The 26,783-nt window shown below is 44.2% G+C and overlaps 1 protein-coding gene and 1 pseudogene across 1 annotated transcript in view; one reads left to right on the forward strand and one right to left on the reverse strand.

Annotated features, from left to right (window-relative positions):
- Oprd1 (opioid receptor delta 1) overlaps window positions 1-26,783 on the reverse strand; it is a 58,381-nt gene continuing 31,598 nt past the window's right edge. Inside the window, exons 2-3 of the mRNA XM_004850778.3 lie at window positions 5,318-5,667; window positions 1-1,353 (exon numbers count right to left, since the gene is read on the reverse strand). Coding sequence (XP_004850835.1) covers window positions 812-1,353; window positions 5,318-5,667 — 892 coding nt within the window. The 3' untranslated portion in view covers window positions 1-811. The remainder of the gene's footprint in view (window positions 1,354-5,317; window positions 5,668-26,783) is intronic.
- LOC106009866 (40S small subunit processome assembly factor 1-like) lies at window positions 15,407-16,600 on the forward strand (annotated as a pseudogene).

Genomic DNA, 26,783 nt, shown 5'->3' on the forward strand with positions numbered 1-26,783 from the left:
TTCAAGTGAAATGGTATGTTGTTTCTTTCTCTTTTCTTTTTTTTTTTTGGTACTGGAGATCAAACTCAGGACCTTGCACTTATGAGGTAGGAGCTGGAACCACTGAGCTAAATCCCAGGCCCTCTCTGTTTCTTTTGTATTCTCTCCTTAATTCTAAAGATGTCAAATTGGACCTAGACCTCAGTGAGTCCCCACCTGCTGCTAGAACTCGGGGCTGGTACTCTGCCAAACATGAGGCCCCACCTCCGGCTCACAGGCTCTCTATCTGGTGACAAACCTGAGCTGTAGTCAGCCTGCTTGTCCTGTCTCTCCACCTCCTCCGCAAGAGGCTCCTCGCCACCACACCCAGGCTTGCAGCTCACTCTTCAAGCCACCATCCACCACTGTCCCTTCTGGGTCCTGGGGGCAAAATCATCAGGTTCCAGGCCAGATCTTCATGCCCAAAGCCCTGTGGGAGTTAGAACTCAAAGCTGTCCCAAGGTTGAGACTCTGCCCACTGCACAGGTCCTATTAGGGGGCCCGGTTTCAGTGCTGCAGGTCCCACACTTCTGCAGTTGCTAGCTGCACCCCCTCCCAGCCTGCGGCCTGGATCAGGTACCCGTCCCCCACTGGATCCAGAGTCACCACACAGCACAGGCCCCATCTCACGGCCACTACCTGGTCCCAAGTCCCCAGCTCTTCTCCAAAACAGATGGCCTTGGGCCATCCAGCGGCCTAAGCCTCCCCACCCTCTACTGCCCCGTCCTCGATCGTGGTTCCACCCCACAGAGTCTCCGTGGTCATCTCTGAGGGGCGCAGGGGAGAGGTGTGGTCAGGCCGCAGCGCCACCGCCCGGGCCGTCGGAGGGGGTGCAGGCGGTGACCCGCTCTCGGGCCGTGGCCTCTCGCGCACGGCTGAAGCTGCCGGATTCTGGGTGGCCGCAGGGCGAGCGGCAGAGCTGGCGGAAGCAGCGCTTGAAGTTCTCGTCCAGGAAGGCGTAGAGCACAGGGTTGAGGCTGCTGTTGGCGTAGCCCAGGGCGATGCATAGGTGCAGCGCGGCCACCACGAGTGGGTCGCGCCGGTCGATGTCCACCAGCGTCCAGACGATGACGAAGACGTGGATGGGCGCCCAGCACACCACGAAGGCGCCCACCACCACCAGCACCATGCGCGTGATGCGCCGCAGGCTGCGGTCCTTCTCCTTGGAGCCCGACAGCAGGCGCACGCTGCGCAGGCGCAGCAGCATGAGGCCGTAGCACACGGTGATGACGAGGATGGGCACCACGAAGGCAAAGAGGAACACGCAGATCTTGGTCACTGTGTCCCAGTACCAGCTGGGGCTGGGGAACTGGAGCATGCACACCACTGCCCCATCTGGGTCAGAGAGACAAGAAAAGACAGAGGGGGTGAGAGGCCTGTGTGCTTGTGGCCCTGCCTGCTCACCTCCCTGTCCTGTTGTGGACAAGAGCCCACGCCACCTCCTCGTGTGCTCCAGGTGACTCTTCTGTCTTGAACGTCCCTCGCTTCTGCACTTGGTGAACTCTTACTCACCCTTAAAACCCCCAGAAGGATTGGTCCTCATCTGAGAGGTCCCCTTTCTGTGTTCTCTCCTAGGAGCTTTTTAAGCTTCTATATCCATGGGTGGTAGTAATAAGTAAAAAATAATTTTTCCCAACCCACTAAATGTGATAACACACTCCCATCATTTCCAAACTTACTCCCCTGAGATAATACTGCTAAGACTGTTTTAAAGAGTGTGACTGGCCAGGCATGGTGGAGCATGGCTGTAATCCCAGCACTCAGGAGGACAGTTGGTGTGAGTTTGAGGCTAAGCTGGGCTACATAGTTCAAGGACAGTCTGAACTGCTGTGGATCTTTACTTATGAACTCAATTCATTCTAGAGGGCTGGTTGTAACTCAAGTTGTCAATTGAAGACTCAGGCTCCTCTACACAGCCTTCAAAGCTTCTCTCTTGTATTCAAGCCGATCTCAGTGTCCTTAGAGAGATACTGGCCCAGGATTTCTCAATGAACCCTGCACAAGAAAGGATGCTGTACTGTTCCTTCCAGAACTCTTTGAGGGTTAAATATGTATCTGAACCATCTGTAGGCACAAGCACCCAGCATTTGGGTCATAACTCAAAACTTTGTTAAAACTAAAATTCCGGTCATAACCCAAGGTGTTCGTGTCAAGCTGGTTGTAACTTGAGGGTCCACTGTACATAGTGAGACCCTGTCTCAAACTAACAAAAAAAATAAGAGTGAAGGGGAAGGAAAGAAGGGAAAGGAATTAATATGAGAAAATGAAAAAATAGAAACAAAGTCTTTGTAATTAGGGAAGGATGGAGGGGTTGAAGGGAGGGCAGGAGAAGAGGAAAAATAAGAACCAAGAGAGATTATGTAAAGGTGCAAATTTCCAATGATGAATGTCATTATATTGTACACCTAAAATGTACCAATAAAATAAAAATTAAATTTAAAAAAGAGTGTGACTCAAGTTGGATTTGGTGGCACACATCCTCTAGGAGGCTGAGGCAGGAGGATCACAAATTTGAGCCCAGCCTGGATAACTTAGTGACTTAGCAAGACCATGTTTAATGTTTTTTGTGGATTTTTTTGGTACCAGGGATCGAACTCGGGTCCTTGCGCTTGTGAGGCAGGTGCCAGAACCACTGAGCTAAATCGCAGGCCCCAAACGAGGAGCTTCTTGTGGAGCTTTTCTTTCTTTCTTTCTTTCTTTTTTTTTTTGGTACTGGGGATCGAACTCAGGACCTTGCACTTGCGAGGCTGGCGCCGGAACCACTGAGCTAAATCCCTGGCCCCTGTTTAACGTTTTTAAAAGGGCTAGGGATATGCTAAGGTCCTGGATTCCATCCCCAGTAACAGGAAGGAGAAACAAACACGATTCTATAGCAGACTCTGACTCTGTCTACTGTGTGATACTGTCCAGATCACACCCTCTTCAAGCTTTTAAAAGGTGGGACTAATAATGTACCCATCTTCTCTAGGACTAGGTGAGGATTAAATAGGCTTAGGGGCAGTAAGGCATTCAACACAGCAAGGTTCAAGGACATGGTGCACACACAGGAAGAGGAGCAGATACGTAGGGGAACCCAGAGGCCAGGGTTAAGCCAGCCTCCCAGGGGGGAGGCAGATATCAGCTAATGTCAAGGACATTTTTAGGGCCAGGGATTTAGTTCAGTGGTTCCTCCACCTGCCTTGCAAGCACAAGGACCTGAGTTCAATCCCCAGTACCAAGAAAAAAACCAAGAACTTTTTTAGCTGGGGGAGGTGGTGCATGCTATAATCTCAATTCATTGGGAGGCTGATGAAAGAGGATCCAAGTTCAGGTCTGGCCTAGGCAACTTAGCAAGACCCTGTCTCAAAATAATAAAAAGGGCTGGGGATGCAGCTCAGTGGTAAAGCATCACAGGATTCAGTCCTCAGTACTGGGGGAAAAAAAACCAACTCTCTGACAGACCTGAAGGGCACCCAGGAGAGAAAGAGCTCCCTGTTCCTGGAATGAGGGCTTGGGCCAGACCAGCACCTTCGGGGATGTTGTGGGCTTCTGATGCAGGACTGAGGCTGGCCCAGGGGAGTCCCAAGATCTCCTGGAGCCACACAGTGGGCTTGGAGCCTAGAGTTATGAGAAGCAGCTGGGAATCCACACACAAGGTGGATTCCAGGACGTCAGGCTGGCAGGACCCCAGGGGATGGCTGAGTCCAAAACCTTTGTTGCACAGATGGCAGAACCAGGCCCAGAGAGAAACAGCACTTGTTTAAGGTCACACAGGAAGTAGCATACAGAACAACCAATATGTGCTGGCAGCACATGCTGGGGCAGTGTGTGTGTGTGTGTGTGTGTGTGTGTGTGTGTGTGTGTGTGTGAGAGAGAGAGAGAGAGAGAGAGAGAGAGAGGAACCCACCTGGTCTAGCCTCAGCAGGCTGCAGTTTGGCATGGAAACTGAAGGCTGACAGTGAGGAACAGGCCCTGTATAAGGGCACCAGGGACTCTGCCCTTGTGAGGGTCAAATATGACCAAGAAGCCTCCCATCAGGCCTGTTTCCCTCTCCTACCCACAGTATCAGGCCTCTGAAAACCTCTCCCTGAAAGGGCCAAAAAGAACAACAGATCTGAGGACAGGAACCTTGGGTTGTAACCCAGGTTCTGCCCAATGCCCAGCCATGTGACTTCGGGAAACCACATGGCCTCTCTGATTCTCAGCTTTCTCAGTCAAACAGAGGTAGGAGTCCTTGCCTTTGTCTATCCCACAGGCTTAATCATTTAGCAGCTGCCTTTATTGGGCCCTGGCAATGAGCTAGGCCTTTTCTGAAGTGTTTTATAGAAGTTAATTAGTTCCTAATGTCTTTGGTGCTCTTCTAGACTACCTTTCCCACTTCTTTACATCAAGATGGGGCCATGTGACCAGTTATCACTCGGAAGGGACAGACCATAATATTTAAAAGTGGCTGAGAGGAAGCTTGGGCTTTAGCTCAGTGGTGGACCATCCTGCTTAGCATGAGCAAGGTCCTAGGTTTGATCCCCAGCACTACAAAAAAAAAAAAGAAGAAGAGGAAGAAGAAGAGGAAGAGGAGGAAGAGGAAAAAGAAGCAGAAGCAGAAACAGTTGTGCAACCTCCCACCTCCTCTCTATGTTCATGCAGCCAGATACCAGCAGTGGAAGTTTCAGGAACCCTTAGTCAGAGCCTGGGTCCCTAAGTGACTGTGCTACTCTTAAAATGGTTTTCGATATGCATGACAAATAAACTTTCCACCATGTTAAGCCCCTGAGCTTTGGAGATTGTTTCAGCTGCTAGAGTAACAAATACAGGTAGTCAGTAAAATGATGATAGCTTTATTCCAAGGAAACATACCTTTCATTCTCTAGGCTTTGCTTCAGTCATCGGCCAGATTGGCCAGTGGTTTTCAAAGTCGGGTAAAAGGAAGTTTGGGGTGGGACTGGAGATGCTGAGGCCCCCACGGCTCACTCGTCAGTGACACTCTTACCCCGCTGTCTCCTGTCCATCTCCCTATAGGTCAGTCCTGGCCAATCACCTGCAGGGACCCAGGCCAGCCACTCATAGTCTCATCATATGTTTATTTCCTTTGGCCAGCAACCCATCTGCCCACTGACCACTCTCTCATTCATCTTCACGTGGTTTCCCACCCACATTCCCCACTGCCCACCCTGCTGGCTGACATTCCACACTCCCAAGACGGCTGTCCACAGCCCACACCTCCACCAGTAAGCAGCTGCCTCCACTCACCCTGGGAAGTGCCCTGCAAACCCAGAGAGGCCCATGTGATCTGAGACCTGTGCACCACCCCCTCATCACTCACCCCGGGGGCGGGTCACAGCCATGACCATGATGGGGACACCAACACCTGAGGCCAGGACCCAGATGCAGATGTTAATCAGCTTGGCCTTGGCAGGTGTGCGGAAGTCCAGGGCCTTGACAGGGTGGCAGACGGCGATGTATCGGTCGACACTCATCATGGTGAGCGTGAAGATGCTGGTGAACATGTTGTAGTAGTCGATGGAGAGCACAGCCTTGCAGAGCAGCTCCCCGAAGGGCCATGTCTCCATCAGGTACTTGGCACTCTGGAAGGGCAGCGTGCTGGTGGCCAGCGCGTCGGCCAAGGCCAGGTTGAAGATGTAGATGTTGGTTGCTGTCTTCAGCTTAGTGTACCTTAGAAGGAAGTGCATGGGTAATTACCCAGTTTCACAGATTTCAGTTTCCATTAAACACAGGGGGGTGCAGTGACTTGCCCAAGGTCACACGAAAGGTCAAGGGCAGGTCCTGAACCATCTGATTCAGCCTCACTCCTGTCCTCTACAACAGATGCAGAAGGATTTCTCTGGTTGTGGGTGACTCTGGCAGAAGGTATTTTAGGGAAAACTGTATCTTCTGAGAGGTACTAAGGAATTTGGTATGAGAAAAAACTGACTCCAGAGGAAAACGAGTTGGGGTTCTAATCCTGCCTCTACTATATATTGGCTGCGTGACTCTGGACTAGTAGCTCAAAGTCTCTGAGCCTCAGCAACTTTAACTATAGAAAGAGGGCTAATACTTGTATCAGCCTCCTGGGATGGCTATGAAAATTTAATAAGCTAATACAGAACTTAGCCCTGAGCCCAGTGGTTGGTGAACATGCAGAACAAGGGGTGTAGCTCAGTGATAGAGCACTTGCCTAGCATGGATGCTGCCTTGGGTTTGACCCCAGCACTGCAAAAGAAAAACCAAATCCTGCAGGCCACCATAACTGTTACTCTTCATCTGTGCAGAATGAAGCTGGGGCTAGGCCAGAGCAACCAGATTCTCCAACTTCTACCACTGACCTTCTGGGAATAAGACTGGCCAACTCTGAAGAAGGGTTGCTGCCTGGCAGACTGGCTGGGGCCTCGGACCCCTGAGGTGTCCTCTGGGGCAGACCAGGGCTCCTGGGCCTTCTTTTGCCCACCCAGATCTTATCCCCACAAAGCTGGGCTCCACCCTCAGGATGCCTCTTCCCACCCCAGGGCATGGGAAAGGTGAGCAGCTGACAGTGTCACATATAAAACCCGGGGCAGGGGCCCAGATATCAGCCAGATGTGTACGACCACACCCTCACAGTGTTCCTCCTGCTCTATACTGCACACAGCTGTCTATGCCACAGCTGGCCCTTGTTTGGGGCCAGTCATGGTCGTTTTTGTAGCAGGGCCTGGGCTGAGTACCAGGTAGCACTTGTCACAGAAACACACGTACACCGAGGCAGGGCTAAGGACTTCTTTCTGCCCCGGACTGATCTGAGAGATCCGGAGAAAGGCTGCACCTCGTGAGTGACTCCTCCCATTCCAGAACAGGCAGAGCCTTGGAAGACTGAGGGGAAGCGATTAATTGAGGTGGGGTATGAAGGCTCCCTTCACAATTACCAGCAGAGCTGGTGAGAAACGCAGACTCCTGGAGCCCAGATCTGATAAACTGTAAATTATTAATCTCTGGAACTGGGCCCAGGAATCCCCATCTTTTTTCTTTCTGTAATTTTTTTTTTGGTATGGGGAATCGAACTCAGGACTTTGTGCTTGCCAGGCAGGCACTGGAACCACTGAACTAAGCCCCAGGCCCAGAAATCTTCATCTTTAACAAGCATGCCTCCACCCCAAGTAATCCTTATGAACTCTAGAGGTTGGAGAATCACTATGCAGCCTAAAGCTCATACTAGAGGGAGAGAGGGAAACTGAAGCCCAGAGAGGCAGCAAAACCTACCCAAGGTCACACAGCAAAGATGCAAAGCCAAGGCGAGAACTTGGGCCTCCCAACTCCCCGTGTATTCTCTCCACTCTAGCCCAAGGGTAATGTCACACTGGGTGCCTCTCTTTACTCCCTTAGAGTCCCTCTGGTGTCACACAGGATGAGGATACAGTACAGTACTTAATATTTTTGAATAACTGAACAATCTCACATCTGCTAAAGCTGTTTCTTCAAGAAGTGATGGGGCTTTTTGTTTGTTTAAAAAATGGATTCACTCATTTTCCTCCATTGCCTGCATCTGTTCCACTCCCTCCCAAAATAGCTGCTATTTGCTCTGGGGCCAGAGAAGCAAAAAGTTTCGCTCAGAGACAGCAGAATCAAGAGTGTCGGGAAGTCTGTCTTGGGCGTGCAGATCCCAGCTGTGTAGGAGGCGGTTTTGAGCCCACAGCTGACTCCTCTAATTTCTCTGCTCTTATGCAGAACAATTCGAGGTTGTTCTCTGCCTGCTATTTTGATTTGTGAACGATCCTTCCATTCCCAGAGGGGTCTGGGGTGCGGGGAAGTAGGAGCTGAAGCTTCCGTGGCTGGGCCACATGGGGCCCAGTGGCTCAGTGCAGACTCTGCCAAGCAGAGCCCCAGACCCCTCTCCTCTCCGGCCTCCCTTTCTCTCGTCCCCACTACCACACCCTGTCCTGCTGGCCGCCTTCAACCCCCTTCTCTAGCTCCAAGACAGTCCTGCCACAGTACCGCCCCACAGTCCCTCTGTTCCAACAAACTGGCCCCAGCCACCTCTGGGTCCCTAGCTCTCCACACCTGCCCCTCGACTGATGTCCCCCACCATCCACCCCAGTGGCCTCTCTGCCATTCCTCAGATGTGTCTAGCCCACCCCAGCTCAGGGCCTCCAGACTTACTGTTCCCCTACCTGGTACCAGCTCTACTTCACTTCCTTCAGGACTCTTCAAATGTTCCCTCCTCGAAGAGGCCCTCCCGTGCCACCCTAGCTACAGTCTGCCTCTCCCCACCAGGGCTTTCTGGCTCCTGCTGCTTCACTTTTTTTGGTGGTGGTGGTGGTGGTACTAGAGATGGAACCCAAAGCCTCACACATGCACACATGCTAGGCAAGCACTCTACCACTAAGCTATATCAAATCTTTTTCTTTTCTTAAATTTTGAGACAGGGTCTTGCTAAGTGACCCAGGCTGGCCTTGAACTTCAGATCCTCCTGCCTTAGTCTCCCAAGCAGCTGTGCCACCATGCCTAGCTGCTTCATTTCTCTTTATAGCACAATGCACTGCCTTACACTATCACTGAAACATTTATCTTCTTTTATGTCCATTGAGCTCTCTCCCCTAAAGAAGCTCTCTGAAGGTAGGTGAGTCAGTCCATTTTGTTCCCTGCCACTACTAGTGCAAATAGCAGGCTCCTGTGGACATCTGTCATAGGGAGGTCTTATTTCAGGGTTCTTCGGCTCTCACCAGGACCAGGGCAGCAGCCTCTCTCCCAGGTTCGTTAGCAGTGGGAGTCAGGAGTTCACTCTGAAAGGCTGATCTGCTCAGGACATTAGGTTTACGACCTTCCGTGGCTCCCCACTGCCATCAGACCAGCACACCATCTGGGTAGCCTTCTTCCCTACAGCACCTTACTATAGCCCAACCTGTAGTTCCTCAGACGTTCTATCCAGCATGCCCTCCCTCCCAAGAGACAGAGACAGCCACTGTGACGGTTTGGTGGGGACCCTTCCAAGCTACATATGAAAGCAGATTTTTAGAAAATTTCTTTTCTTTTCTTTTCTTTTTTTTTGGTACCGGGGATCAAACTTGAGTCCTTGAGCTTTCGAGGCAGGCAGCAGAACCACTGAGCTAAATTCCCGCCCCCTAGAAAATTTCTTTTCTGCCAGTGTAATCCAGAATGTAAAAAGCCATCAAATACTAATAAAAACAGTCACCCCTCTGCCCACTTTTCCTCTCTCCTCTGCCCAGCTCCCAGAGGCAACTGCGGCTAATGTTTTTAACTAGTCATCTGGGGTAATTATTTCCATAATTCTAAAGAATATGTTTAAATGGTTATTTCTTGACTTACCAATTTCAGGTAGTATTTGTTGAAGTTTGTATGTGGTTAGCTAAGGCTATGCAGCAGCAGCAGTAGTAGCAGCAGCAGCAGTAAATAATTCTGAAGTCTCAGAGGCTCAGCACATTAAAGGTTTATTTCTCACTCTTGCAGAATCCATTCACCATTGCTAGGATCTCATATTCCAGGCTGCTACACTTGTGTAGCTCTGTCTTCTTAACCCAAGGCCTTCTTGATCACCATAGAGGGAGGATTGTCTAAGCGTAAGTCTAGCAGCAATATATTACCTCCCCTAAAGCCAAAGGGCCTGACGTAGTCATACTGCCCTGCCTACCTGCACAGGCTGAGAATTGCAGTCCTCTATGTGCCCAGAAGCAGGGAGACACAAATATTACTGAACACTAATAATGTCGGTTCCCTAGTGTGGCAGGTGAGGATTAACTCTTGCATCATCTTGCTCTTTCTCTCCCTTCTTCCAACATAGTTTTTTTCCCCCCCATAATTTTTAGCTAAACTTGTGAGAAAACTGTAACTTGTGATTCAGGGTTAGCCAAGTGTCATGGCTTGTGTCTGTGATCTCAGCTACTTAGGAAAATGGTGCAAGAGGGTCGCCTAGGCCCAGGAGTTGGACCTCATCTTAAAAAGATCAGATTTAGGGGCTGGGGATTTAGCTCAGTGTTTCCGCCGCCTGTCTTGCAAGCGCAAGGACCTGAGTTTGATCCCTGGTACCAAAAAAAGTTAAACAGAGAAACAAACCCAACCCTTTATTGGGCCGGGGATTTAGCTCAGTGGTTCCACCACCTGCTTCATAAGCGTAAGGTCCCAAGTTCGATCCCCAGTCCAAAAAAAAAAAAAAAGATCAGATTTAGCACTTGCATCCAGGAGACCATGAGGACACCCCCGCCCACCTGTCCCGTCCCCCCCCACCCCCCGCCCCGCTGGCTTGGCCAAGTGGGCACTGGCCTCTTGGTTGTGCAGCTACCTAGTTCCACACTACAGAGGCACAGGGGGACATAAAGGCCATTGTAAAGTGACCACCGTACTTGGTAAGTTGGAGGGATCGTCACCTTCCATTTGAACCTGGACTGTTTTGGGGGGAGGGACAGCTGGAACCTGTAATGGAACCTTGTGGAGTTCAGCCCTGCAGGAGGACAGGGAGCTCAGTTTGGGACTTGCAGGCAGAGGTCTGTTTGGGTCTCATGGGTCTGTGGATGGCTTACTGAGACTCATTGACTTATAACTGACAGTACCAAAAACAAAAATAAGAAGACATTTAAGCAAGTCACCAACTCAAACCTCCAGCCCCCAAAAGGCAATTTCTAGGGAAAAACGGGTAGAAAAGTCTGATAATCAACCACCTGGATACCTTGAACTGACAGCACAAGAAGTAACAAAACAGATGAATGAGGCTCTAGAAAAATTCAAAGCAGAAATAATCTCCCAGATAACTGCAGAGATGGTGAGCAGAGTGAAAGACATAATTAGAGTCTCTAGAATGAAAACAGATAAAAAATTGGATGAGCTTAGAAACATGCTGGAAGCCATGAATGCCCAGCATAAGAAAGAAACAGAAACCATGATCGCCCAACATAAGAAAGAAATGGAATCTATGAAACAGATTCAAACAGATATTCAGGAGATTTAAAACTCCACTGAAAGCATGCAAGCAGATTAAGGGAACCTGAAGACAGAATATCAGATATAGAAGACAGGATTGCAGTTAAGGACCATGAAAACAGAGATTTCTTAAAAATAGTAAGGGACCACGAGAAATCAATCTAGCAGCTGCTGGATGATGCAAGGAAGAATAACATTAGACTGATAAGAATCCACGAAAAAACAGGAGAAAATACAACTGACATAAAAACTGTTCACAGAAGTAATAGTAGAAAACTTCCCAGGCAGAGATGGAGAATTGGACATACAGATAAATGAGGCATATAGAACTCTAACTAGCCATGATCAAAAAAATCTACACCTAGACACATAATAATCAAGATCCCAGAAACCCAACAGAAGAACAAAATTCTACAGGCAGTTAGAGAAAAGAAACAAATCACATACAAAGGAAAGCCCATCAGAATCACAGCAGATTTTTCAACCCAAACCTTCAAGTTAAGGAGAGCCTGGAGTCAAGTATTTCAAGCCCTAAAAGTAAATAACTTCCAACCTAGACTGTTGTATCCTGCAAAATTATCTTTCAAAATCGATGGGGAAATTAGATACTTTCACGACAAAGAACACCTGAGAAATTTCATGAACACCAAACCAGCACTCCAAACAATCCTAAGCAATATCCTAAAAAAAGACAATAAAGATCACAACTCCATGAGGCCCAACAGAGAAGCCACCAGGCAAGGTAAGAAACTAAAGGGAAAGGGACAGAAAAAAACAAGAACTAAAAGAGCCACCAATAGTAAAACATCATGACAAGGATGAGTCAATATCTATCAATTATAACTATCAATGTTAATGGTCTCAATTCACCAATCAAAAGAAATAGACTGATAGAATGGATTAAGAAGCAAAATCCAACAATATGGTGTATACAAGAAACACACCTAACTCAAAAAGAAATACACAGACTGAAAGTAAAAGGATGGAAAACAGTTCTCCACACCACAGGAACCCAGAAAAAAGCAGGGGTAGCAATTTTATTTGCACACAAAGTATATTTCAAAGCAAAACTAATTAAGAGAGACAAAGATGGTCACTACTACATCCTTGTGAAGGAAACAGTCCCAGGGGAAGAGATGAGAATTATAAATATATATGTACCAAATATGAATGCCCCTAACTATACAAAACAAATATTAATGGACATGAAAAACCAAATAAGCTCTAATACAATTGTAGTGGGGGATCTCAATACCCCGTTATCACAATTAGACAGATCATCTAGACAAAAAATTAACAACAAAATTCTAGAACTGAACCAAGCTATTGAACAAATGGACTTAATAGATGTTTACAGAGTGTCCCATCCCACAAAATTAGAATATACATTCTTTTTTTTTTTTTGGTACCGGGGATCAAACTTGGATCCTTGTGCTTGTGAGGCAGGCGCTGGAACCACTGAGCTAAATCCCCAGCCAGAATACACATTCTTTTCAGCTGCACATGGGTCATTCTCCAAAATAGACCACATGCTAGCTCATAGGACATGTCTAAGTAAATGTAAAAGAATTGAAGTTACCCCCTGTGTATTATCAGACCATAGTGGAATAAAATTGGAGATCAATGACCTAAGAAACTGCAAAACTCCCACAAACACATTGAAATTAAATAACACCCTCCTGAACAACCAATGGGTCACAGAGGAAATTAAAGAAGAAATTAGACAATTTTGACAAGTAAATGATAATGCCAGTACAACATACAGGAATCTATGAGACACAATGAAAGCAGTTCTATGTGGGAAATTCATAGCAGTCAATGCCCATACTAGGAAAACAGAGAGAACTCAAGTAAATAACCTAATGCAGAACCTCAAGCCTTGAAAAAGAAGAGCATAACAAACCCAAAGCTCATACAAGAGAGGAAATTATAAAGATCAGGGCAGAAATCAATGCAAGGGAGATTAAGAAAATGATACAAAAAATTAATGAATCAAAGAGTTGGTTTTTTGAAAGAATGAAATAAAATTGATAAACCCTTAGCCAACCTTATCAAAAAAAGGAAAGAAAAGGCTCAAATCCATGCAATTAAGAATGAAAAAGGTGAAGTCACAACACATACAGCAGAAATCCAAAGCATCATCAATACCTACTTCGAGAAACTGTACTCTAATAAAATAGAAAACACAGAAGAAATGGACAGATTCCTAGATACATACAAATTGCCAAAGTTAAATGAAGAAGATATAGAAATTCTAAACACCCCAATTACAATGAGTGAAATTGAAAATGTAATAAAAAATTTACCAACAAAGAAAAGCCCAGGTCCTGATGGGTTCACTGCTGAATTCTACAAGACATTTAAAGAAGAACTATCGCCATTACTCTTTAAATTCATCAAGGAAATTGAAAGGGAACCAAAGCTTCCAAATTCATTCCTAGATGCAAGTATTACTTTGATTCCAAAACCAGGGAAAGACCCAACCCAAAAAGAGAACTACAGGCCAATCTCCCTAATGAACATAGATGCAAAAATCCTCAACAAGATCCTGGCAAACAGAATACAAAGGGTCATCAAGAAGATCATATACCCTGACCAAGTTGGGTTTATCCCAGGGATGCAAGGATGGTTCAACATTCGTAAATCAATAAACGTAATACACTATATTAACAGAGTTGGGGACAAAAACCATATGATCATCTCAATAGATGCTGAAAAAGCATTCGACAAAATCCAACACCCATTCATGATAAAAACCTTACAGAAAATTGGAATAGAAGGTCTTTATCTCAACTTGATTAACACTATCTATGAAAAACCAACAGACCACATCAAACTAAATGGTCAAAAACTGAAAACTTTCACACTAAAATTAGGAACAAGACAAGGATGCCCACTATCACCACTCTTGTTTAATATTGTTCTCAGAACATTAGCCACAGCAATTAGAAAAGAGAAAGAGGCCGGGGATTTAGCTCAGTGGTTTTGCCCCCTGCTGCACAAGTGCAAGGACCCAAATTCGATCCCCAGTACCAAAAAAAAAAAGAGAAGATAAAGAAATAAAAGGAATAAAAATAGGAAAGGAAGAAATTAAACTGTCATTATTTGCTGATGATATGATACTTTATATAGAAGACCCAAAAAACTCTGCCAAAAGACTTCTAGACTTAATTGACAGATTCAGTAGAGTAGCTGGATACAAGGTCAACACTCAAAAAACAATAGCCTTTTTATATACAAACAATAGACTCACTGAGAGAGAAATTAGGGAAACAATTCTTTTTACAATAGTATCCCAAAAAATGAAATATCTGGGAGTCAATCTAACAAAGGAAGCAAAAGACCTCTACACTGAAAACTACAGCACTTTGAAAAAGGAGATTGAGTATATAAGAAAATGGAAAGACATTCCTTGTTCCTGGATAGGAAGAACCAATATAGTGAAAATGGCCATATTTCCAAAACTATTATATAGTTTTAATGCAATGCCGATTGAAATTCCAACAATGTATTTCACAGAACTTGAGAAAACAATCCAAAAATTCATTTGGAACTAGAAGAGACCTAGAATACCAAAAGAAATTTTAAGTAACAGAGATATGGCTGGGGGTATCACAATCCCAAACTTGAAACTATACTACAAAGCTACTGTGATAAAAACAGCATGGTACTGGCAAAGAAACAGACCCAAGGATCAGTGGAATAGATTAGAAGATGCAGAAACGACTACAGATATGCTCAGTCACCTCATCTTTGACAAAGGAGCCAACTATCTTCACTGGAGGAAAGATAGCCTATTTAATAAATGGTGTTGGAAAAACTGGATTTCAACCTGCCAAAGATTAAAACTAGACCCATACCTATCACCATGCACTAAATTAAGATCGAAGTGGATTAAAGATTTAAATATTAAGACAGAAACATTAAATTTGCTGGAGGATAAGTTAGGTAGAACTCTTGAAGACACTAGTATAGGAAAAGATTTTATGAGCAAAACCTCAGTGGGATGGGAACTTGCACAAAGAATCAACAACTGGGATCTTATCTTATTAAAAAGCTTCTGCACTGCAAGAGAAACCACCAACAGAGCTATCAGACAACCTACAATGTGGGAAAAAATTTTCAGCAACTCAGACAAAGGACTACTATCTAGAATATACAAAGAACTGAAAAAAATCAGACCCCCCCCAAATTCAAAGACCCAATTCAAAAATGGGCATCTGAAATGAACAGACATTTCTCAGGCAAAGAAGTAAAAGAAACAAATAAATATATGAAAAAATGTTCAACATCACTGGTTATTCAAGAGACGCAAATGAAAACACTGAGATTCCACCTCACCCAGAAAGAATGGCTGCTATTAAGAAATCATCCAGGGCCAGGGATTTAGCTCAGTGGTTTCCGCTGCCTGCTGCGCAAGCGCAGGGACCCGAGTTCGATCCCCGGTACCAAAAACAAAACAAAACAAGAAATCATCCAATAACAAATGCTGGCGGGGGTGTGGAAAGAAAGGAACCCTTCTCCATTGTTGGTGGGAGTGCAGACTGGTGCAACCACTGTGGAAATCAGTATGGAGATACCTCAAAGAAGTAGGGCTGGAGGTCCCATTTGACCCAGCTATCCTCCCTGCTGGGTATCTTCCCAAAAGAATTAAAAGAATCATACCACAGTGATATATGTGCACCCATGTTTATAGTGGCACAGTTCGTAATAGTGAAAGCTTGGAAACAGCCCAAGTGCCCATTAACTGGAAGCTGGATAAAGAAGATGTGGTTTTGACACACGGAGCCAGAAACGGAAGTACCGAGACGTGGGCCGGAGCTGGTGTCAGTACTCTCCCTATGGCGCCAGAGAGGGTGCCAGGGCCAGGTTGTGAGGCGCCTGAAGGCACTGAGAAGCTCTTAGATGCCCTGTTGCAGACCCTCTACAACGTGGGAGAGAAAGAAGATGAAACAGAACAGAAGAGAATCAGAAAGAAGAGAGACAGTGGGAAGAGAGATGGGGTTACAGTGGCTGTGGAAGCAGAGAGAACCCTGGCTGGTTCTCTCACAAGAGGCCAGAAGAAGAGTGCTTCCAGCTTTTTCAGGGAACTCAAAGAAGAACTGAACTGTGCTCCTGTGGTCACCTCCCACGATTCCCCTTCAGGAGCAGAAGTCTCTGCTGCTACAAGATCACCCTCTCCCCTCCAAAACAACGGGGAGCAAGTGGAAGTGGAAGAATTTCACAGCAGAAATAAAAAAAGAAAACTGAAGCCAGATCAAGATGAACACACAGAGACTAAAACTAGTATCCAAGAGAAAGACACAAGTATTCAAGAATTTAACCTAGAAAAGGCTCGGTTGGAAGTGCACTAGTTTGGGATCACAGGCTACGGGAAAGGAAAAGAAAGAGTCCTGGAACGGGAATGAGCCATCATGCTGGGTGCTAAGTCTCCCAAAAATAGTTATGTGAATTACAAGGTTTTGCAGGAGCAAATCAAAGAAAAAAAAGCAGCAAAGGAAGAAGAGAAGAAAGTGGCCCAGGATGCAGATATTTTCCAGAAAAAGAAGAGAAGAGGACAGGAAGATAGGAAATCCAAAAAGAAGAAGTCGGCTCCCAGTATTTTGTCAAGTGGACAGGTTGGACAGGTTGGAAAATTCAAAAATGGGACCTTGATTCTGAGCCCATTTGATATCAAGAAATAAATTCTTCCAGAGTGGCTAAATGAAGTACTTTGTCAGACAAAAAGAGGAATGGCACTGGACCTGGCCAGTTCCAGACTCTCACTGCCTCTCCAGTTGAAGACCAAATGAGCCTCGAGGAGCTGCACTGCTCGCCGAGTGAGCAGGCCTCACTCCCAATTCCCATGCACTGGTGCTGGGCAAGTTTGCTTGTCATACCATTTTTCATAATTTTACTGTCTTATAAATGCTAGTAATTAACATTGAATTACTTTTTAATATTTTTAGTGATAATGTTATTGGATCATTAAAGAACTAAGAACATGATTTATTATTTTTTTGAAAAGCAGTTTGTCAGCCTATTAGTATAAAATGTACTTTTTCTTAACTTGTATAAATAAACACAGCTTTTATAGTAAAAAAAAAAAAAAAAGATGTGGCTTTTTTATAAAATGGAGTACTACTCAGCCATAAAGAACGAGAAACTAGAGACATTTATAGCCAAATGGATGCACATTGAGGCCATACTCTTAAGTGAAATAAATAGGACACACGTGTGTAAATACCGAATAGTTTCTCTAGTGTGAGAAATTGAAAGGGTAATTAAGGGTACACATGGATGAAATTGCCTAATAACATATTTCTCAGATTGTGTTTCCATCGTGTGTCATATGACTGTACTGAAATTTAAATTAGGGAGAAGCTTGGCTTATGTGGAGTCTGCTAACTAAATAGAATTTTTTTCCAGACCACTATTTGTTCAATGTTGGTTTGGGGGCTCTTTCTAAAACAAATCACATCCTCTGGTGTCTTGTTGGTGCTTGAGATGCTTTTTTAAATTATATGGAAAAATGTTTAAGTGCTTTTCAGTTTTGTTTCGGTTGAATTCTACTGTATTTGAATATTATTGTAGTTTTTTTCCCTTGCATTGTTCTTTTTTGAATGGTTTTAATTTTCGTATGTGTGTGTGTGTTTGATAATAAAGTTATTTTTTAAAAAAAGATCAGATTTACATTTCTCCCTCTTCCTCTCCTCTGCCAAGGACTTGTGTGTGGCTCCAGGTTGGTGTCAAACTCACTGCCTCAGGCAATCCTCCCACCTCAGCCTCCCAAGCATCTAAGACTACAGGCACTACCATGCCCAGCTCTCTTTCCTTCTCAAGCTCTCTCTCTCTCTCTCTCTCTCTTTTTTCTGGGTTTACGATTATGATTTTGTAGCTATTTGTATTCCTGAGCCAAAGAATACAATCACATTTCTATTTGCCTCTTTTTTTTTTTTTTTTTTGTTACCAGGGATCGAACTCGGATCCTTGCGTTTGTGAGGCAGGCAGCAGAACCACTAAGCTAAATCCCCGGCCCTTGCCTCTTTTTTTTTAAGGTAATTTATTTTTAGGGTTTTCAATATTTAGTTAATCTTCACTATTCACATATTCTATATTTGCAAAGTTGCCCACTAATTGTAACTTCAAAATCAATATGTTTGCTTTTGTGGTCAGTTGTGGACATGCAAAAAATGGTGAAAATTTTGAGACAGCTGACATGCACTTTTCCCAGCTGAGGTAGAACAAAGCACTGCTCCGCCTTCTTGTTTTAGCTCTCATATTGTAAACAAATATTCTTTACATAGCCTTATGGCATGTTTTTCATATTTTTTTGTTTTTTATTGGTCATTTTACATTTTTAAATGCCCCTGAAGTGTAGTGATAATGTACTCTCATCCAATGTTCCCACAAACAAGAAAGATGTGGGACACTTTTTGGAGAAAATATGTATATTAGATAAACTTCCTTCAGGCATGGGTTATAGTGCTACTAGTTATGAGTTCAATGCTAATGAATAAACAATTTACATTAAATATGTGTCTTTAAGAAAAAACACTCCAAAAGCAAAGTTCTGCATTGATTAGTTGACAAAAATGTGATCAAAGGTTCTCATGAATCTAACCCTGCATTTTCCCAAGAAGCAATGGCTCAGTCAAAGTTTGCTAATTCAGTGTTTATGGTGATGTGCAGAATATAACTATTGTGAATAATGAGAACTGGTTGAATTTAAATTCATTTTGGAAGTATTTTGCCTGTTTAGTTTTTAACCATTATGGAAAAAAACTCATTGTTAATGTGAATATAGTTCCATAAAAAAAAAGTACTGTGTTGGGCCAGGGATTTAGCTCAGTGGTTCCGCCACCTACCTCGCAAGCGAAAGGTCCCGAGTTTGATCCCTGGTACCTCTCCAAAAAAAAAAGTACTGAGTTTTTTTGTTTGTTGGTTTGGTTTTTTTTGGTACAGGGGATCGAACTCAGGTCCTTGTGCTTGCACAGCAGATGGCAAAACCACTGAGCTAAATCCCCAGCCCCAAGTACTGAGTTTTTATATCTTGGTATCAATGGCTAACCTATTATTTTAACAATGTTTTTAGGTAAAGTGAAAGTACCATGTAAATAATGGTGAAATTTTTTGATATGCAGACAGGAAATAAAAAAGACATGTATTAAAACAGCAATAGGGGCCGGGATTCAGCTCAGTGCTTCTGCTGCCTGCCTCGAAAGCACAAGGTCCCGAGTTCAATCCTCAGTACCCAAAACAAAACAAGACAAAAACAAAAACAGCAGTGTCTAAGCAAATCCAGTCATCTTTGAGATAGTATATATAAAACCAAAAACAATGTATGTCCTGTATAAAAATTGAAAGAGTAAATAGAAATTCTCAATGGCTTACACAAGCAAAATGGTCACTTACTTTAAAAACACATTTTTAATTATCCTTTACATTATACTAAAGTGTATTTTTAATAATTGGCTTTTCAAACACTGTGAATTATAAGCAGCATTTCTAAAAACCTGAAAACATTAAAATATATTTTATTGTAAAATTACTAATATTGATCTTAAACTGTGAGGCTATAAAAGTTTTTCATATTATAGAATGATTTATTTTTTCAACCAGTGAACTAGGAAATGGTGGTCAGCTTCCACTAAGGTAGCAAGTAAGCATAGATGACATATGTCGATGTGTTATTAAATTGAGGATTCTGTAAAAGTATAAAATATGCTCTAAGATCATCTTTTGTTTGTGGGCCTTTCCATTCTCATAACAGGCTGTTAATGATTCCCTTTAATACTTTTTTTTGAATGTCTTGAGTATTTAGTAAAGCATCATATACAGCATTCACAAATGTACCATTAATCCCAGAGTCTTCGAAGGTATTAAATGAGGCAGTGGCATCTTTTGAAAGTCTTTCATAGTTTTGGGCTGAATAGAAAGGACAGGTTCTGAAAGGACTGGTGCCTTCATTTCAGATGACAACGCATCTATAGAGATTCGCTGTTTTTGTCTAACGTCAAGGGAAACTGGTGGTAAGTCTCTCATGTTCTTGATGTTAGGGAAAACAAGATGTGTAGATGAATTTTTATTTTCAGCAGCTTCCTTCTTCTGGCTAACAGATGAAACAACACTACTCAAAAGGGGAAATCTGCCCTTTGGCTTCTTTGTCCAAACCCGCTGTCGCGCCAGCACTGGGGGACACGACGGGCGGCAGCTTCTCGCACTCCGGCTCCTTCGGCTTCCTCTCTGCAGGGGCGGCTGCCGCCACTGCGCGGCCCACGAGGGGTCCTGACCCGCTTCACTCCTGTCCAGCCGGGCGGCAGGAACGCAAGGCGGCGGCGGAGGCGGCGGCCAGACTGAGGCTGGGGCTCGCGCTGCTGCAGCCGCGGCCGCGAGAGCTGCCTCTTTTTTCATTTGCTTAGTTTTGTGTACATACTGCTAAATCACCTCAAATGTACCAACAGACCTGTAAAATGCCTCTTCCATGCTGTCACATAATCTATCCATTTCTTTTGCTTTCCTAGCTACATACCTCCTAGACCCTTCCTCCTCCTCTTTCCACCTGAGATGGATTGCTATTTAGACCAGCTGCACACTTATCTGTTAGAGCATCTGTTTCTTGCCTTGAAAGTCTCACTCTAACTTGGTTTATGTCCTCATTTTGGTGGAGCATGTCCTCTGGTCACTTTCTCAGAACAGGTACATAGAAAGCAAAATTTTTGCTCCCTTGCATGTCTGAAAATATCTTTATTGTATCTTCACTTCTGATTTCTTTGACTATATATGGAATAGTAGGTGGAAATCATTTTCCATCGGAATAATGGCTTCCTCATTTTTTGGATTGCAGTGTTGACACTGCAGTATCTGAAATCATTCATGTCTTTAACTATCAAATGCTCTCATATCTTTCTTTTTTTCTTTTTGTTTTTTGAGACAGGGTCTCTCTACGTAGCTCAGGCTTGCCTTGAACTCACAGGGATCCTCCTGCCTTGGCCTCCTGAGTGCTGGGATTACAGGCATGTGCCAACACGCCTGGCTTCACATCATTTCTTTAATAATTTCTTTCCCTTGGCTTTTCCTGGGGTGCCTGAAAAATCTGTTAGTCAGATATTAGGCCTTGAGGATTGAGCCTTTAATTTTCTTATATTGTCTTTTTTTTTCTTCTTCTTCTTCTTTTTTTTTGGAACCGGGGATCGAACTCGGGTCCTTGTGCTTGCGCAGCAGGCAGCGAAACCACTGAGCTAAATCCCCGGCCCCTTATACTGTCTTTTCGTTACAGCCTCTGGGACATTTCCTTTTCATTATCTCTCATCTCTTCTATTGACTTTTTAAAAATTATTTTGACTCTTGTGTTTTATTTTCCCACTGCCTTTTCTTCTCCCATTATTGCTTTTTTTATATAGTGTTTTATAGGCTCTTATTTCATGGACACAATATCTGCTCTTAACTCTCTGAGGACACTAATCACTTTCATTTTATATTTCCTTCTGCTCTCTGCCCTGTCTACTTGCTTCAAACATATTGGCTTCTTTATCTATCTGCTCTGGCCTCCCTTCTTTATCCTGGAGACTCCCTTCAAATGTATGGTGAGAGGTCACCAAAGGAGTGAAGCTCTAAATAGCTAACTGGCAGCTGTGTGGGTGTGAATGTGGGCCCTGCCCAAGCTGGTGACCTCACTATAAAGGGACTGAGGGATGATTTGGTTTTGACCCTGAGGTCAAATAAATATCAGTTCCTGGGCCTCTTCTCTCCTGCCTGGGATCCACAATTCTGGTGCCAGGATTCTGGGTACAGAGTAGGGGAAGGGGCCTTGGTGTCCCCCAATTTTTTTTCGGGTACCAGGGATAGAACTCAGGACCTTGTGCCTGCCAGCCAGGTGTGGTGCCACTGAGCTGCATCCCCAACCTATCGTCCCCCCATTTTGTATTGGATATTTCACTCTGACCCTTTCTGTATCTGCTGGCCCTGAGTCCAGAGTTCCTCCAGGTTCACTTCTCTGGAGGAAAAATAAAGTGAGGTCTTGCAGCAGTCAGATGGTCACCTGGCTGTGCAGGGTGCAAGGGCGGGGATGGTGCCAAAGGGCCCCACTGCTCTGTGGACAATCAACCTCCTGCCCCTGTTTTTAGTTCCACTTTGCCCCTGCTCAGCTTGTTACTCCTCTGCCAATCACTTCTCATCTTCCACGATATGTGTTGATATCTCTTGGGAAAGGTAAACAGAGGCATGAGAAAGGAAGAGATTTTCCAAGACAAGATGACTAGTAAGAAGCAGAGCTGGTTTTTAACTCGGACAGTCTGGTGCCAACACCTGATAACCACTTTGCTCTGGTGCCCCTCAAGCCTGGTTTCCTTCCTTCCTTCCTTCCTTCCTTCTCTTTTTCCTTCCTTCCCCTACCTTCATGAAAGCACCAAACGGTGAGAACTCATTATAAACTGAGCTCTGTCCACTTATTCAACAGGTTTTAACTGAGCACCTGATGTGGACCAAGCCCTGAGTAAGGGACAGAAGAGTGATGGTGACAGTCTGGCCTCTTAGGATTTATGGCCTGGGGGAGATACTGACCAAACTGGTGCACTAATTCATATCAAGTTGCTCACTATTGTTTGTTTTTGTGACAGGGTCTGACTAAGTCACTAAATTGTCCAGGATGGGCTCAAACTCATGATCTTCCTGCTGGAATGACAGGCCTGTACCTCCAGGCCCAGTTTTTTTGTTTTGTTTTGAGAACAGGGTTTTGCTAAGTCACAAAGTGTCCCAGGCTGGGAGTTCCTCATTATTACTCTGCTGCCATGACAAATTAGAACTATGACTCAGTAATAAAAATGCAAACAACTCATTAAAAAATGAGCAAAACTTGCTGGGCATGATGGTGCAGGTCTGTAATCCCAGCACTTAGAAGGCTGAGGTGGGAGGATCACTAAAAGTTTGAGGCCAGCCTGGGCTACATAGTGAATTCAAGGGCAACTGGAAACATAGTGAGACCTTGTCCCCAACAAAACAAAACAAAACAAAAAAATGATCAAAAGACTTGAATAGATATTTCTCTAATGAGCATATACAAATGGCCAACAAGCACATGAAAATATCACTAATCATATGGGAACACAAATTGAAACTACAATGAGATACAACTTCACACCTAGTAAGATGGCTCCTAATTAAAAAAAACAAACAAAATCAGAGTTGGCAGTGATGAGGACAAACTGGAACCCTTGTGTACTCCTGGTGGGGATGTATAATGGTGTGGCCACTATGGAAAACAGCATAGCAAGTCCTCCAAAAATTAAAATAGAATTGCCATATGATGGAGTAAACCCTCTTCTGTGGAGACACTGAAAAGAACAGAAAGCAGAGTGAACAGATAGATACCTGAACAGCTGTGTTCACAGTAGCATCATTCACAATAACCAAAAGCAATCAAAATGTCCTCTGATGGATGATGAGATATATAAAATGTTGTACAGGCTAGCCAGATGTAGTGGCACGTGCCTATAATCCCAGCACTTGGGAGGCTGAGGCAGGAGGATTGCTGTGAGTTTGAGGCCAGCCTGAACTACTTGGTGAGTTCAAGCTCATCCCGAACTACACAGTAAGACCTATCTCAAAAAAAGAATAAAATGTAGTACAGGCTGAACATCCCTTTATCCAAAATATCTGGGACCAGAAATATTTCAAATTTCAGAATTTCTTCAGATTTTGAGATATTGGTATATACACAATGAGACGATGGGACGAAAGTCTACACACAAAGTTCACTTATCTCTCATATGTACCATTTATGGTTCACACAGCCTGGAGAAAATTTTAAACAATATTATTAGTGCACCTACACATTGACCATGACCCATCACACGAGATCAAGTGTGGAATTTTCCACTTGTGGCACCACGTAGGTGCTCCAAAAATTTAGGGTTTTGTACCCTTTCAGATGTGGAGTTTTCAGATCAGAGATGCTCAACCTGTGTTTACACACATAGGAATAGTATTCAGTTTTGAAAAGGAAGGAAATACAGACACACCACAATATGGGTAAACCTTGAGGCCATTGTGCTAAGTAAAACAAACCAGTCACAAAAAGACAAATACTGTATAATTCTACTTGTATGAAGTACCTAGAGGAGTCAGATTCATAGAGGCAGAAAGAATGGTGGCTGCTACAGGCTGGGGAAGGGGAGAATGAGGAGTTTAATGACTAACGGAGTTTTGGTTTGGGAAGATGAAAAAAGCTCTGGACACAGATGGCGCTGTGTGCACAACACACAAATGTACCTATTGTCTGACTTAAAAATGGTTAGAACAGTTTTGCCTTGGTGTTTGTTTGTTTTTGAGATAAGGTCTTGCTCTGTAGCCCCAGTGACCTCATATTCTTGAGCCCAAGTATTTCTCCTGCCTCAGCCTCCCAAATAGCTGGAACTACAGATGTGAGCCACCATGTACAGCAAAAAATGGTGTTTTATACGTTGTATTGTGGCAGAGCCTCTCCCAGAAAAATGCAGTGAGGGTCTTCTCAAAACAAACTAAGGCAATATGACACAGTTAGTTCCTAGATATACATGTGTAGTTCTAGTAGGGCTCTGTAACATAGATTGTACCCAATTAGGCTGTAGCATGCTAGTGTGTTACCATTTAGGAGGGACAAAGACATAAAAATTGTATAAAAGGCAAAACTCTGCCATGATCGGGGCTCAGCCTTTTGGGTATTAGCCCACTGGGCCTGTGCCAGCATGAATAACGTTGCTTCCTGGAAAGATAAGCCTCAATGTCCTGTCTCTCTGTGTAAGAATCCTGCTACATTTCTTGAGGGCTCATCCAGGATTCAGAGACAGTGTGTTCCCACCTCCTTTGCTGCTAGGGTGTGAACCTCACAGAACCAGGAGGAGCCTTGCCTGCCACCAAGGGACCATTTGATCCATAGTAGAGAACAGCCCCTCCCAGTGTGCTGAGGCAAGGACCCTGGATGTACAACAGAACCTGGTGAGGCCTAGAAACCAGTTCAGGGGGTGCCACCCATCAGACTAGTAAGAACCCAGGTTCATTTAGGTAGACATGGCCCTAATAGGCAAAAGGAGGCCTGCCAAGGATTTAGCTCAGTGGCACCACACCTGCCCACAAGCACAAGGTCCTGAGTTCAACCCCCAGTACCAAAAAAAAAAAAAAGAAGAAGGAGGCCTGATCACCTCCCAGAGCAGAGTTACCCAAGTAGTTCCACAAGGAACAAAACCACAATTCTAAGGCAATGGGCACTGGGCAGCGGATCAGAGTTGTGTGATAGCATGTAAATGAGACAGTGAAAAGGCTCCGACCTGACCGAAGGGCCCAAAAGGAGGCAACAGTGACCAGGCAACTTCGTGCACGAACCAAGGTAAAAAAGTCAGAGGGGAGACTAAATATTGCTTTGGTGTTATTCTGTCCCTGTCCCAGGACAACCTCGGGTGAGGTTCAGACGATCTAGGGTGAGAACAGCTGAGACCAGCAACCTTAGTGAGAACGAGACAAACTGAGTTTTGAGTGAAACTTAAAGTAACTGATGGCAAGATATCTCATATGCCAGGGATTGAGCCCCAGGCTTTGGGACAAACAAGATAAAAAGTAAATGTGCCTCCTAGTCAGGACAGGTTAAGGAATCAAGGAGTTCAGGGAACAAAATACCCCCTGATTATCCCCTTAGACTGGTATTAAGGACTTAAAACAATGACCTATGGACAAAAAACAAAACAAAACAAAGGCTCAGATGATAAAATATTGCTTCATTTGGCCACAAACCCCCATCCTCACCCCATCTGTTTTCTGGTCAGTTTGAATCAGATGAGAACTGGATATATCAACTGTTGATTAAATTTGTTAATGATAAAGACCAGGGTCTCAAGAGATAGATTACGCCCTATGTTGGCAACAAGGACCAATTTTTCTCTTTCCCCTAAAAACTCGGGGGCTTAATAAGAAACAAAAGGTCCCCTCCTCTACATGACAGCCTCTAGAGTCCCTGCCCCCCAACCTATAATCCTCAACACCCTGGACTGGCAGCTCCACCTCGACAGGAGCTGGCGCCAGTGGAGGAGGACCCAGTCCCTGGCATGGTGGCTGTAGCCACACAAGGAAAAAAAGATCAACTTTATCGTGGCTTCAAAATAAAAAAAGTTAAAAGGTGCAAAAAAGATGTTCAGAATCTTCTACTTCCCCAAAGACTAAAGAGGCGCTCAATCTCTTTCCCTTGAGAGAAGTTCCCTTGGGTGAAGAAAAATCAGGTTATAAATCTTAGCTAATTGATAAATTTACTTTTGGTTTCCAATTTAAATTGGTATTTTTATTTAATTAATATACTTAAAACATTTCTTATAGATTGTAAATTCTTAAACTACAATTTTAGGGTTAACTTGCTCTTCTCTCTGCTTTCTGCTGATAATACTAATTCAAGGTTACTTAAAAGTCTGTTGGCAGCCAGTTAAGTTTAAAATTGTAACAATCTAAAACCAAGAGAGAGAAAAAAATTACAATTACAACAGTTAAGGGCACAAACTGATGCTAAAAAAAAAAAAAGGTTTCTTCCAGACAAAAGAAAAGTTACCTAAGCCTCTCATGAGAGAGGTCCTAACTCATATAGATCAGAGAGGAGGCAGGCAGTTTGCACAATCCCAGTCCCGAAGACCTGGTGCTAGTCAGAGAGTTCCTCAGGGCCACAGATTTCTGTAAAATCTAGATACTTAACTTCTCAATCTTGGCAGAACCCCTTTATAGAGCTACAAAAGAGGGGAAAAGAGAGCCTCTGTCGTGAGAACAAGTACAACAAAAAGCCTTCAAAGAGATCAAACAGGCCCTCACCAACTCACGGATGTGGGACTGCATAACTCTGTAATCATAAAACCTCCTAGCCCCAACTGTGATTAAATGTGAGTTAATGGGTAAAGATGCTT

This window comes from Heterocephalus glaber, unplaced genomic scaffold, assembly GCF_053883595.1.
Source record: "Heterocephalus glaber isolate CG9 unplaced genomic scaffold, H.glaber_assembly_v1.0 deba00001452, whole genome shotgun sequence".
NCBI classification, from domain to species: domain Eukaryota; kingdom Metazoa; phylum Chordata; class Mammalia; order Rodentia; family Bathyergidae; genus Heterocephalus; species Heterocephalus glaber.